The sequence below is a fragment of the Mustela nivalis genome, assembly GCF_964662115.1.
Source record: "Mustela nivalis genome assembly, chromosome: 1".
Lineage (NCBI taxonomy): Eukaryota > Metazoa > Chordata > Mammalia > Carnivora > Mustelidae > Mustela > Mustela nivalis.
This window is the reverse complement of record NC_139020.1, coordinates 193,030,200-193,044,232: the sequence shown is the minus strand read 5'-3', so window position 1 is coordinate 193,044,232 and position 14,033 is coordinate 193,030,200. Positions and strand designations below refer to the sequence as shown.

At 45.7% G+C, this 14,033-nt stretch overlaps 1 protein-coding gene across 1 annotated transcript in view; it reads left to right on the top strand.

The window, feature by feature from the left end:
- Positions 1–14,033, top strand: part of CACNA2D3 (calcium voltage-gated channel auxiliary subunit alpha2delta 3) — a 477,844-nt gene that overhangs the window by 387,328 nt on the left and 76,483 nt on the right. The window contains exons 23-24 of the mRNA XM_082725822.1: positions 10,471–10,546; positions 13,258–13,310. Coding sequence (XP_082581948.1) covers positions 10,471–10,546; positions 13,258–13,310 — 129 coding nt within the window. The remainder of the gene's footprint in view (positions 1–10,470; positions 10,547–13,257; positions 13,311–14,033) is intronic.

Below are 14,033 nucleotides of genomic sequence, written 5' to 3'. Positions count from 1 at the left end.
GACCGGGGCCTTGACTCAAGTTTAAAAGCATCTGTTGTCGTTGTGGGAATTGGCCGACAATGCTTATGGGCCTCTTCGAAGGGGGCCATCACTGGGGACCACGAGAGCAATGAGGGTTTACGTTTTGGAGTCAGATGGTTTGGATTCAAATTCAGACTCCGACAATTGCTAGCTTCGTGCCTGAGAATGAGTCAAGTGACCTCTCTGAGCTTCGGTTTCCTTACGTGGAAAATGAAGGTGATAATTGCAGTTGCTTCCACGGGCTGCCGTCGGAGTTAATGAGATAATAATGAGCAGAAAGTTCGTACACAGTGCCTGGCATACATTAAGGGCTCAGTGATTGCTAGCTACTTGCTGTGATTCACATTGTTGGAGGTCTTCGCTCGGGCTTGGCTTTGCTGTCTGCCTGGCACCAGGTGGTGCTCCTTCTGCATTCCCATACCTCCCAGCAGGCTTCCCCCGAGGGACATCTGGCCAGGGGGCCTCCAGTGTTGGGGCCCTGCGGTGCAGCCTCAGAGCCCAAAGGTGACAGTCCTTTCATTCAGAGAAGACCTGTATTTCAGAAGTACTGAAAGGAGGTAGCCAAAAGTACCTGGCGGTGCACTGGGATGGAAGTCATCCCCAGAACACAGGATGCCTGGAGGCCGAGTTGCTCTGGGGACATGGTTGAGCCCAGGGAAAGCTCAGGACTGGTTCCCTGCAGTGCCCTCATCTCTCCTCCCACTGTCTTGGACACTGCTGGAATGGCACCAGGTTTCTTAATTTGATCTGCTTATATCCAGTCTTCAAGAATGAGTTTTTGGAGATAAGAACCCTCCAAACCATCTTCTCCAGAAAGAGCTCACAGAGAACAGCATCTCTGTCCTTTTTCCTTTCTCCCCCTCCCGTGGTCCAGATTTGCTGCCCCTCTCTCTAAAGCAAGATGGTGCCTGTTTACATGGCAGTGGACCCTTTCCTGGATTGGCTGGTCACTTACCTAGTGACCTGATGGTCATTTTACTTAGCAAGGGAGGGAGGGACAGAATATCCACTTCTAGGTCTATAGTGCCATGGGGAAGAGAGGGAAGCCAAAGACTTGTGCCAATCACCAACTTGAGGGACCTTTGAGAAAGTTCTGCTGCAGTGTGTGCAAACAATCTAAGAGACAAGATGGTCTCTCTTGGTGACTAGCTCAGTCTTCGACTTGACTGTGTTTATCCTGCTTACCTGTGACATTAGTATCCAGGGTCCAAATAACATACCAATAGCTTCAGCAGTGTGAAAGCAATGATCACAATGGCTCCTTCCCTGAGCCACCTACCCCACACCAGGCCTGGGCTGCCCCTGACACATCTTAACCTCTTGCTGTACTTTCCAGCAACTCCGTGGGACAGGTATAAACAGGATCAGCTGCATAACTTGCAGGGCCCAGTGCAAACTGAAAATCTAGGGTCCCTTGTTCAGAACGTTTTAAGAATTTCAAGGCAGTGACAGCAGAGCCTTCCACCAAGTATGAGGTTCTGTGAAATTACACAGGCTGCATGCCCGTGACCCTGGCCCTGGGTGTAAATATACCCATTTTATAGATGGTAGTGATGAGGCTTGGAAAGGTTAAGAACTTGCCCTAAGTCTCTGTGTAAGAGAGCTGTACTCTGAGCACAGAGAGAATGTCTAGCTCTGCCCTTCACCTGGTTCAGTGCACGATAGCACTGTGCTGTGCTTGGGGCTTCTTCCAGTTCTGTTTGAGAAGGGAAAGGTAGCTGAGGAAGATGATGGCTCAGCAGTGTCTTATCTGGGCGAGCAGAACTTGCGGGAGGGGAGGCCAACCATGCGATAACATCGCCCAGATTTCCTCCAGCGGAAGCTGATACCTCTTTGAACCAAGCCGCGTTCCCAGGCTCCCTGTGATTTCTCATGAGATTCCGTCCGCCCGGTCAGCTTTCTGGGTTTCTCAAACCGAGAGCTCCAAGTGCTTCTTCATTCTTACAACGAGAGTAAGTGGACTCCCTGGGTGGTGACTCATTTAGGGTTTTTAGTTTAGCTATTTTTCTTTCTCACTCGCATTCACATCCCGGAAGAGTCTTGTTTTCATATTTCTCAAAATCCACACTCCACGGGCTCTCTCTGCTGTCATTGGCAGTGACATCACCCCTCTCATGATTACTAAGAGAACATCGAGTTTCAAAATATTTTTCTTAGAGTTCTTGTAAGAGCAATTTCTTAGAATTCATTTATCTCCCCCCTCCCTTGCTTGTCCCTAATGATTCAAATTCAATGTCAAATATCCAGGAAAAGTGAAAATCTTTTGGTGTATGTTTTAATATATATAAAGTGAAAAACGTGTGTGTGTGTAGCCAGTCACAGGAGAGTATCCACGGTTCCTGAGAGGGTCTCCTTGATACACTGGGCTTAAGCTATGGGCACTCCCGGTTGGGCACCAGAATCGTACTGTGTGGCTTTGCCCAGACTTCCCATCTCTCCCAGCCTCCTTTTCTTCCTCACCCAAATATGGACCGCAGGATTTTGTGAGAATTAGCTAAAACAAAGTATAGGGAACTGCTCTGCACATGGCAAAGTTAGTGCAGTTAGAAGGTGAGATTAGCTCTTGGATAAGAGCTCCAAATGTCGGAGATCTTTTTTTTTTTTTTCTTTTCTTTTTCTTTTTCTCTTTATTTTAATCCCTAAGGTCCCCCCAAAGTGGTTCCTTAGCAACAGTTACCTCCACGGCACAGCCTTGGGGGTAGGCCTGGGGGCCTGGGCTCAACCAGCATCCCTGGAGAGCTTTTAAAACATGCCTGTGCTCAGGCGGCAACCCCAGGAGATTCATGGGAAATCCGGCTGGGGTTTTTATGCTTTGTGGAGAGTATCCACGTGCTTCTCGTGCACAGTCAGGGTCAAGGAACATTAAGTCAAGAGCACCAGGGTACCGGTCTAGATGCGGTCCACTTTGGAGCAGTCTGATGTTGGGCCACGTTAACTCACTAAATTGCAGTTTTCTCAGCAGCAAAACAGACCTGAAAGAATTATTCACATACCTGCTGGTGGGGGTTAAATGGAATAACGCAGGCTTATACCAAACGTCCTGGTGGGTTCTGCCAAAAGGTCTTTCCTTGTTCTTTGTGGATCTGATTAAGCTTGAGGAAGCAAAGACCAACTGGGCACACCTGGCCTTTGGCTTGCGGAGAAACGGTCTGCCTGCTAATAATCTGTTTTTGCTTTGGGAGCTACTGATAGTTCCTCTCTGTCTGGACTATGTGTTTTTTGCTTTTTTCGGTTTTGTTTATTTTATGCACTTGGTGCCACATGCCTGAGCTCTCACCCCCTCACGACCGTGTTTTCCCCATGGGGCCTGGTGAATGTCTTCCGCACCTCGCCCCACACATTCATTAACATAGCTGACTTGTGTAGAATTCCCTGCAGTGGCTCCTTCTGCCCTTGAAATTGCCTTTCTAGAAAGGTGACACATCAGGCAGAATTCGGGGCTTGGACCATTTCTTCTCCTATCTCTGCGGGATGGAACTATACAAGGCTCTATTTAGGTTCCATGGCCAGTGAGGGGAGCTCCCCCTGTCCTTGGTCATCACATCACATTTCGGCCAATGCCTTGGCCTTGGAGTCTCGAGAGTGTCAAAGGAGAAGTCGGTTACGTCTGAGGGCTGCCCTCTCCTGCCGACTGCTCCCCCAGTGTCTAGTACTCAACACTCATGTCGTGAGTGTAATGGCTTCTCGGCTTCCTGTTGACCCGACCGTTTCCACAGAAGTATGCTTCGTCAGAGGTGGCACTGAAAGGTTCAAACAAGAAGACAGATCGGCTTGAACAAGTGTGTTTCTGAGCCAAACTTTCTGGAATGTAGAGACGCGAAGATTCCAGGGCGCTGCACTTTAAAATCCTAAAGCTGCTGCTTGAGCATCCCTCATGACAGCAGTAAGAATCGCGGCCCTCCTCTTCATCGAAATAGCAGCACGCCTCATTTACTAAATACCAGGTACCGAGGCCCGACATCATTCCAGGTAGTTTACGTGTATAACCTTCACGCATCCCCATGACAATTCCGAGACATAACTACCACCGTTATTTCCATTTGACAAAGGAGGACCTTTGACGTGGAGGCTCTGAGCATCTGAGGGCCTTGTCTGAGTTCACCCACAGCAGTGAGTGGGGGAGATGGAATTTGCACTGATGTCTCTCAGATTCTGAATTGCAGACCAGATTGATCCAATCCTCCCTCATTTTTTTTCCCCTAGTCGGAGTAGATTGAAGTATTTCTTTTAGAGAAATTTGTTCACATTTATGCTCATTTGGCTTTAGGAGATAGAGAAAGAAAGTTTCTCAATCCTACATTGAGTCCAATATACCAGTTAGTTTTTCTAAAAATAATAGGAAATTCCAGAATAACAAGGGGCTAAAGAACATAGCAGTTTTTTTTCTCTTTTATATGAAGGAAGTCTAAAAATACCAATTTGTTGTTGTCATGGACTCACAACCACATCTTTTTTTCCTCTACCTTCTTCTGTCGGCATTTAAACTCAAGGTTACTTCATGGTCCAAGATAGCTGCTTAGTTCCAGCCATCACATCTGCTGTCTAGGCTGGCAGAAGGAGGAGGATCCAGGGAGGTCCAAAAAAGTCCAATTAAAATTTCTTGATTGTAATTTATTTTAACAAGTAATTTTATTGATTTATTAAAGTAAATTAAGGTTTATTTATTCAAGTGTTTAGTCCTATACAATATTTCTGCTTCATCACACAGCCTCTCCTAACTACAAAGGAACCTGGGAAATGTGCATACCAAAAAGTCAGGGTTCTGCTTGGCAGAAGAGGAAAATGGACTTTGGGAGACTATAATAATCTCTGCCACATGCATCCTGCCTGCTGGCTTCGGAACACACTTGTCCTCTAAATATTGAATCTGATTTCCTGTGATATGCACTTGGAAAAACTTCTAGAGATGGGGCTGTGTTCACAACACCCAGTTACCCCCACAGCCCACCTACCCATTGCAGTCCTGAACACAAATGGTCATGGGCACCGACTAACTCATCTGTCCACGATGCTGGACCCCAAGCAGCACAAGCAGGAACACTCAGTAACACCCGTGGGGATGACCAATAGCAATAATGGCACCAGCAACACCAGTGTCCCTAGGTACTGGCACGCTGAGCCTCAGTTACATGCCGTGCACCGTGTTGAGCCCTGCACAGGCATCGTGGTGGTACAGTGCTGTGAAATGTAGACATGAACTTGGCAGAGCCCAAGGAAGCTCCCCCAGCCTCCAGGTTTCTTGCCTCAAGTTGGTTTTACATAAACTCATTCTCCAAGCAGAATTCCACCGTTTCCTTCTATTTCTTACTCAAACAAAGAGGCAAAAGAAATTTAATCTTTTCTATGTGGCATTAATCAAGATTCCATTTTCCCCTTCAGTTAAGCTCATTTTTGCGGAAGGGGCAGGTGAACGGACAGACAGACTGCCGACTAGGTGCTCTTACCCCCATGCATGCATATTATCCTTAGCCTTGGGATCCAAGCAGCCGGTCCATTCAGGGCTGTAATAACCTTGGAGCAGTGATTTCACCTTCTGAGCCTGTTTCTTTTCCTGTAACATGCCACCGTGCCCCGGACACAAGAGCTAATGCCTGCATGCTGGCAGAAAGTAATTGGTTATTATTGTTATTGCTTTTATTACCAGGGTGCGATGCTGACATGACCACTCTCTGAAGCTTTGCTTTGTTTTATATTATCAGCACCTGCTGATGAAAAGCATTTGCTGCTCCAGTGAGGGAGGCGTTTTCCCATGGCTCGCTCCTCAGGGTTCTGTGCTAGACCCTCGGTAGCCCCAGGACCTTGTGTGTGGCCACATGGCGCTTCTTCTCTGCTAAGGAAGGATGCTCATTCACTATATTTGTGCCAGGGATTCCCAGGCAGGGCCTCAAAGGGGGCAGGGCCAGGATCATGTAAATTCCGCATCTCTGCTGTATTCCTTGTGCTGGGCTGACCGTCTCTGTGAGAAGTTGCTCTGGGATGACACGGCCACCAGCGTGAGAAGGAGAAATGGGAGAAAACGGATAGCACCTATTGGACTTCCTGTTAACACTCAGATCAACAGATGGAGCTTCTCCCCTCTCTTGGTTTTCTGAGATGTAAGAACGAGTAAGGCTTCCCATCGTGACAGTGGCTTTGTTAAGAATTTTCTGTGTTCCCGGGCCCTGTCCTATCCCTTGCAAGTTGAAAGCTGCCCCAGAGAGTACATTTTATAGCTCGACCAAAGAATACGTATTTTTACCTGCTACCCTAGGGAGTCACTTTACTTCTCGTACTTGCAGATTCAAAAACGCTTAAATAGGTCCCATGGTGAGTTTCTGCGTCAGATGCCTCCCTGTCCCGTTTTTAGGACTGTATTTACAAACATTACGCGGTTTCAAGATTGGGTTTGGGGCAAATTGCTTAAGCAGCCCTCATCCAGTGAGTCATTGTAGGGAAAGGACCTGGCCTTGCGGGCACACAGTAGGTGTTTAATAAATGCTGGTCCCCGCCGTTACTCACAAGTCGAAACAAGCTGAGCTCATGCCTTTGAAATGGAACCTTCTAATTCTTAGCAGAAATATTTTTCTTGGTCATGATTTTTGTCTCGTTGGAAAAGCGCAGTAAAATCGCTTTCCGCAAGTCCCAGTGCCCTGGGCCTGTCGTCCGCGGGGCACACAGGGTTGTCTAGGTTTTCTTTTCAGCACTTTTGAGTTTCTCCTCACTGTATCTGCCTTCCGTCAGTTTCAAAGAGACCCGTCTGGGGAGCGCGGAGATGTTAATGATAAGGTCTCAGCGGCAGCCTGCGGCTGGAGTGGCCTGGTGGGGATGTCATGGGGATTAAGCCATGTTATCTGTAATAAGGATAAACTCCCACTGCTGAGGGCAGCCGTGCTGCACCAGTCTTGGGCCGGGCATGTGGCTCAGGGCTTATTTTAGAGCCGAATGAAAGCAGGCAATTATCATGTTCTTTAACTATAATCAGCCAAACAGGATACAGGTAGCCACAAAATGGAGTTATTTAAAACAGTAACAAAATCACTTCAAAAAGGGTAATAATCTGGAAGTCTCTCTTTCTGCAACATCTCGTTAAAGCTGTCTAAGCGTGGAGAAGACAGGGAAGGCTTGTTCTCTAACCTCCTCGATGGCAATGGGATAGGAAAGGCGGGATCCCTGGCCCGGAGGCTGCCCCACAGCCCTTGAGTCTGGCCTCACTGTGTAAACTCCAGCCTTTGAAGATGGTCCCAGGAGAATCCTGCGCTTTCTTGGGAGGGTAGCTGTTGAGGGGCTCTCGCTGGCCCAGCCAGCTGGTCCCTCCTGGCCCACTGACCACAGACTTGAAAGCTGATTCAGCACTTGGGCTATGAGACCTTATGTTAGGCAGCCTTTTCTGTGACATTCCAGTGAGACTGGCAGGGGGCACGGGGCGGGATTCTAAGCACGTCCCAGAATCTGTCAGAGCCGGCTCGTGGGCAGAAGGCAGAGTGAGGGGGATTCCTGGAATTCTGGCTCTGCCGTTGGTGAGGAGTGTGAACTCAGAAGCACTGCTGCAGCTGGCTAAGACTCAGTTTAGCCCTCTGTGAAATGGGGATGATTAGAATTCTATCTTGTAGGGCTTGGCTTCCTGGAGTCCCTTGCTCACGGTTGCTAAAGAGCGCTCAGAAGACATGAGCCCTTGTTATCACGGTCCTCAGCTCTGAAACCCACGGATAGAAGTTCCCATGTCATGTCTCCGTAACCCCAGTGCGACTCCTGAAGGTGTCTTGTACCGCAGTAACAGACATGAATTTTACGCTGCATCCTTAGTGCCAATGAGCTAAGAAAATCAGGAGGCCTGTCCATCCTCCAGCCAGCTGGGGAAAGCTAAGTCAGTTCCCATTGCATTAAACACGACCCCCATTAATTAATAATGACAATGAAAACCAGACTAATAAATTCTAACAGCCACGGCAGCCCTGCCTTCTGTTGAAAGCTTCCTCTGGACCAGATCCTGTGCTAAATGCGATACGTATGTAACCTCCGGTAATCCCACAACCAACCCATAAAGTAGACATTTTTCTCACCATATGACAGAGGAAATTGGGGTGTCCAAAGAGTAAAACAAAACAAACAAAACAACGGTAATAAGTGGACGGGTTAGGATGGAGCTTCTAACTGGCTTCTAACTGGCCTCGAAGCTGCTACTGTCGAGGCCACAGGACCAGTCAGTTGAGGCCTTGGGAATGGGGTAGCTTGGAGATTCCAAACTCCAACAAAGAACAAAATGAGGCTTTCTGTTATAAGAATCATATTTAGCCAGCATGCTAAGTAGTGTATTTCAGTGTATTTCCATGACTGATTATTTAAATCTTAGGACATCTTTGTGAGTCATTTTACAAGGGAGAAAATGAAATTTCAGAAGAGGGTTAGCATCTTGCTCAAGATTGTACCCTAGAGGGATGCCTGGGTGGTTCAGTCGGTTAAGCATTCTATTTCATCTCAGGTCACGATCTCAGGGACCTGGGATCGATCCCGAGTCGGGCACCAGACTCCTTCTTCCTCTGCTTCTGCCCTCCCCCTGCTTGCACATGTTCTCTCTCCCAAATAAATAAATAAGTAAGTAAATAAAATCTTAAAAAAAAAAAATGCACCCTAGATAATAACCATCCAAACCAAGGCCATATCCACGTCTGCACGACTCTAAGCACAGGCACGTTCCACTCAGCCCATGCCGCCTCTCACCACGCTCTGGCCCACATTTCCACTGTGGAGACAGAGTTGAGCAGTATGAAAAGGACGGAGCCAATCACAATTCTTGTCAAGTCCTAGAAAGCCCTTCCAGGGGCACAAACAGATATCCCCTGGATGAGGTGGAGACTGGTGTGGTGGGGCAATCAAGGACCAAAGAGAGTTGTCCAGACGCAGTTGGTTCCATGGCTGGGGTAGCAGCAGGGCTATGCCAGTGATGAGCATTTCAGTGGAAATTTGTTTGGGGACTTCCCTGAGCCAGATGCTTGGCTGGTTTATGGGCTACGTTTCTGTCTCAATAAACTCAGATTCTCCTGGCATCTGCCAGGAAGGAAAAAGCCAGAGGACAGGGAATGAGACCAGAAGAAATGTTCTGATGAGGAAGAGGCTTTGGGGATTTGCTGGGAGATCGTGTGACCACTGGAGCCCTCCTGGGCTCTGCTGCCAAAGTCACCTATATGGTTCTGGTTAGGAGCTGGTTTCCATCTTGACCTGGTCAAGCATGGTTAGTTTTCTACTTGGTGCCCGTAGATGGTTCTTTGTTCAATCCATTTGTGTGATGCCTCTAGCTTATTGTCCAGAGGAGGTCTTCACCCCTTATTTGAATTTAACCTCTTCTGTCTAGTTGTGACATCTTCCTGTCAAGACTCAGGCAATCAGGCAATCATTCATGCTTTCAACTTTTGGCAGCCGAATGCTTTCTTCATGCTGGGTGTTGGGCTAATGCGCAGGGTCCAACACCAGTCCTGCTCCATTGAACTTTGCTAAGCACTGTATTATTCTAGAAAGGAACTCCTTCAGAGAGAATTCCTTGCAATCATTTAGGAGTTCATGTATCTCAGTATTAACACGTCATCTGGTAGTTACGTAATACAGACCAGACTTCAAGTGCCTCTTCTTTGGGGTACCAGAGTAATGGGAAGGGGAGCTGGTGGGAGGATGGAAGGCATGCTGCCTCTGGGATAAGGTGTTTGCTCCTTCTAGAACCTTCAACTGGCTACCATTCTCCATTCTCTGTAAAATTGGTGATGAGTATTAAAATATCGGCAACAATTATAAAGTGAAATGTCTTGGCCATTGAGTAAAGGTTGTAATTGGAAATGAGAGCTCTACTTTCATCCTTGGTGGAGAAAAAAAAATATCCATTTTCTTGTTTCATAAGTGGCACTCTTTTCAAAAGCAAAATATAGTCACCGTGATGGTGGTGGTAGCTGGGAGTGGGGATTACAACCGATAAGCCAACTGATTTCCAAAAAATTGTCAAAGCGCCGGGCTGATCTTGGTGTAGGATTGTTTCCTCGTGCTTGAGAGAGAGTGGATCCTGCCAATTCCAAACTCAAAATGGCCCTTCCCAGCTCTCCTCCATCCTGGAGACATGGCCCAAGCAAACTCCCTCCAGGGCCCAGAATCCAGTTCAGAACAGCAACATCCCTCTGGAGTATACTCATCAATGCACATCAACCTTGTTTAAGCCAAAATGATTGTTTCATCAAGCTGATGGGCTTCCATCCCTCTCTCCTTACCTAATCCCAGTACCTTTCCTCCCTTGACTCTGCAGGTTCCAAGTGTGACGTGGCCGTGTCTCCAGTCCTAGACTTTGCATGTTCCTCATTTGTCATCTTTGTTAGACCTGCGTTTGTTTGTGTTTGTCACTGCTGTACTTGGTGGTGGTGCGGTGACCGTTCACCATGCTGGTTCACCCATAGCTTCCCATTGAGTGATCCTGCTTTCTATTCTTTCCTATAGAATTACCCTTTATGACTATCAAGCCATGTGCAGGGCCAACAAGGACAGCAGTGATGGCGCCAGCAGGCTACTGGATGTAAGTATGGTGCAGTCACCCAAAAAGACAGGGACACGTTTCTATCTGCCTCTCAGTGTGAGCATGTTTTTACCTTTGGAGTAATCAAGTGTATCTTTTTCAAAACCACAACTGTTTTAACCAATGTTTAACCCAATGTTTAAACCATTAATGTTTTAAAGTGCTCCCGATTTTACTGGTTAACAAAAACCACTTCCATTCAAACCCAAATCCACTGATTATATGAATGATAAGTGGGTCTTACTTACATCTTTGATGGACAGATGTGCCCCCTTCTGATGGACAGAAAAGGGGACACGTTTTGGCGATTCTCTGATTCTCATATAAAAGAGAATTTGGGTTGGCTCATCAGAAGTCTTCCCTTTGGTTTGTAAGAAACTGATTAGTCTGAGAACAAATTCACATGTGGATCCTAGATTCTCTATCCTATTCAGGGTTCTGCTGAGCTTCGGTGGGTCATTTTCGCTGGAGCTGGTTCCACCAGTGATGTCACGATGATGTCATATCAACATAGATATCATATCATTAGAAACAGGCTTTCAGACTGCCGGAAATTAACTGTTATAATTTACTGCCAGTTAAAAAAATATAATTTACAATGTATAAGCAATGTAAGTGTGGCCATCCGTCACCTGAAAACCCAGGAAAAACAGTTACAGTATACTTCGACGTAACCCTGCATGTGTGTATAATAAATATAATCTTTGCGTGTTATCGTTTTGGAAATTCCAAAAATTAACCTGAAATCTGGTTTGAAACACAAAATTTATGAGCTATTTTGGCTTTTAAAATATAAACACGCACCTTCTCATTTGCAGATGTAAGATCTTTAGGGGAGATTATTTAAAATCCAAATATTTAACGTGGTTCTCCTCCACTGAGGGGGCAAGAAATGATTTGGAGCTGGAAAATCTCTGAAAGGCAGCTAGGAAGTGAAAGTTGAATGTTTTTGAAAAATACCGCTTTTTAGTGAGAATCAACATGCCTTCCCAAATCCAACTTCCCTAGACTTAGCGTGAATATTTCTAGACTTAAAATGTTCCCAAGATATGTTTTCATCATCGGGCTTAAGAGCTCAATGGCTTTACTCTTCTGAATGATAATGTGCATTTAAATTTTTAATCCTGTATTTACATAATCCCTTTGTATACCCATACATTGAGTCAGTGTCTGGCACAGAATGCTTGAGTGCCCTTCCCTCCCACCCCCACCTACCCCCTTGGCCCCAAGGGAGCTGCCCGGGTGCCTGCCCCTCCCCACCTCCAGAGCTGCCCTAATCTCTCTATTCATTCCCTCCTCCCAGGGACCCACACTACCCAGGACTCCTGAAATGTCACTACACCCTTCCCGGCAGGTACAAAGGCACAGAACAGTCCCAGCGTCTGACCACCAGGGTCTTTTTGAAAGAAAGATAGTTCTTTTCCAAGCAATAAGAAATAGAATGGCAGAACCCCAGGATGGCGGGTCGCGTTGGGTTTTAGGAAATAGTTAATAATTCACATCCTTATCTGAATCTAATCCCGAGGGCTCTGTGATTCAGGCCATGATGTTGACACACTCAATTAAATCAGAGCCAGAGAACCAGTCTGAAATCTGTGTGGGCGGAGAATAACCCCAGTAGACTGTTATTACTGTTGTTTTGTTCATTGAGTTACTGACTTGAAAAGGGAAATGTCGAGAATGGTTAGAGGTATATAAATTAGTTTTTGTTTTATTTAAAACGGGATCATCCCCCCATTCCTGGTTCTCATCTTTATCATCAAAATGCTCAGAAGGCAGGATTAAATACCCATAACTTTGGAGACCAGGCTTTGGCATTTCAGTTCTCTGATAATCTAAAGGCAACCACAAGAGGTTCTGAGATTTTTCTGGACCTGCCATCTGGGGGAGGGCTTTGCCAAAGTCAGTGCCTCTCTCAAGTGCACCTTCTACTAGAGTATCTGGCATATGTAGATTCAAAGAACCAACGGAGGGGGAGACCTGCTATTTTCCCAGAATTCAGGAAATTAAATTATCCACATAGAAAGGATCATAGAATAAACAATCCAGCTGCTTTTTTAAATTAAAATATTCTAAAATAAAGATTAGGCTGTCAATGCCTTCTTTTATAGAGTTGAAGGGGATTTTCTGCAAGGATAAAATCACATGTTTTTATGGTTGTCTTTCTTTCCCCAACCCATCCCCCCAAATCTAAATATGTCTGCGGGAGAAAAGGCAGCTTAAATCCTACATAACTCATGGGCAACATTAAAATCAAGTATATGCAACTTGTGCTTATTTCAGTGAATGACATGCAGTGATGGAGAACAGGGAATCACCTTTCTGAGAGGCGGATCTGTGAATTACCATTTGAAATTAGTTGTATGATTTTAGCCCCTCAGCATTAGGCTGCAAAATATTAGCCCCTGGAGGGTAAAGGTTTAAACATCGTTTGCTGAACTTCCTTTTTCCTCCCAGAGATAACCCCTGTATTAGATCATGTTTATTTTACTTGTAAATCACATCTCACTACAGGGGAGTTCAAAGTTTTAAAGTGTTAGTTTTAGGATACAGTATCCAACCATGTCTTCTTTTAGCTAGAGCTTCAATGTTTTTTAAGGTGATATCAATCTCTCTTGAAGAATAACATTGTCTTTATGTAAAGCCTTAAGTTAAACTACAAATTTCATGTGTGATGCATTGTTTTCAATGAACTGAATTCTTCTCTTCAGCCTTATAATGCCTTCCTCGCTGCAGTAAAATGGATAATGACAGAACTTGTCTTGTAAGTACAATTGGCCACATTTTTAAATAGTATTGCTTTTCTTTTGTATTATACAGTGAATCGGAAGACTGTGTTTCATGTTTTGAACAAACATTAGATTCAGACTGCTCTGAGATAACCTCACTGAACATCTCGAAATATTGAAAGCTGAGACCAGAAAATTATCTTTCAGTTATTCATGGTCACTGCGTATGCCCTTATGTCATTGCTTAGCAGAATAAGAGCATGCAATATACAAACCAAATTTATTTATTGTGGTTAGTGTTAAATTTAACATAGATGTCTGGCTGTTTTTAATGCAGCCTGGGTGGGCTGTGGTCAGAAGAACAAATTGCCAGTGCTGCCCAGTGTGTTCCTTCGGATGTGTTGGCATGTGCAAGGGGTGGGGGGAGGGGAGGCCTTGTGCAGGAGACGGGAGCTTGTGTATTTCATGGGTCAGGGACTGGGGACTTTTCTCAGGTGTGAATTAACTGTTTACCTTGTCAAGCTATGGTCCTATTTGAAGGGTGCTGGATGCATGTGTGTGACTTAGGTCAGATTGAAATGGGACAAAGATAAAAGGCTTGACTCCCAGAAAAGATACTGGACACAGGACAGAAACACTGTATTCTGTGAAAGAGAGGAATTCCATAGATGAGCATGAAAACCAAATTGTTTAACCTACGCCAAATTCTCAGGTTCTGATTTTGCCCACTGCGCCTCCAATTCTGAGGGCTGGAGGCA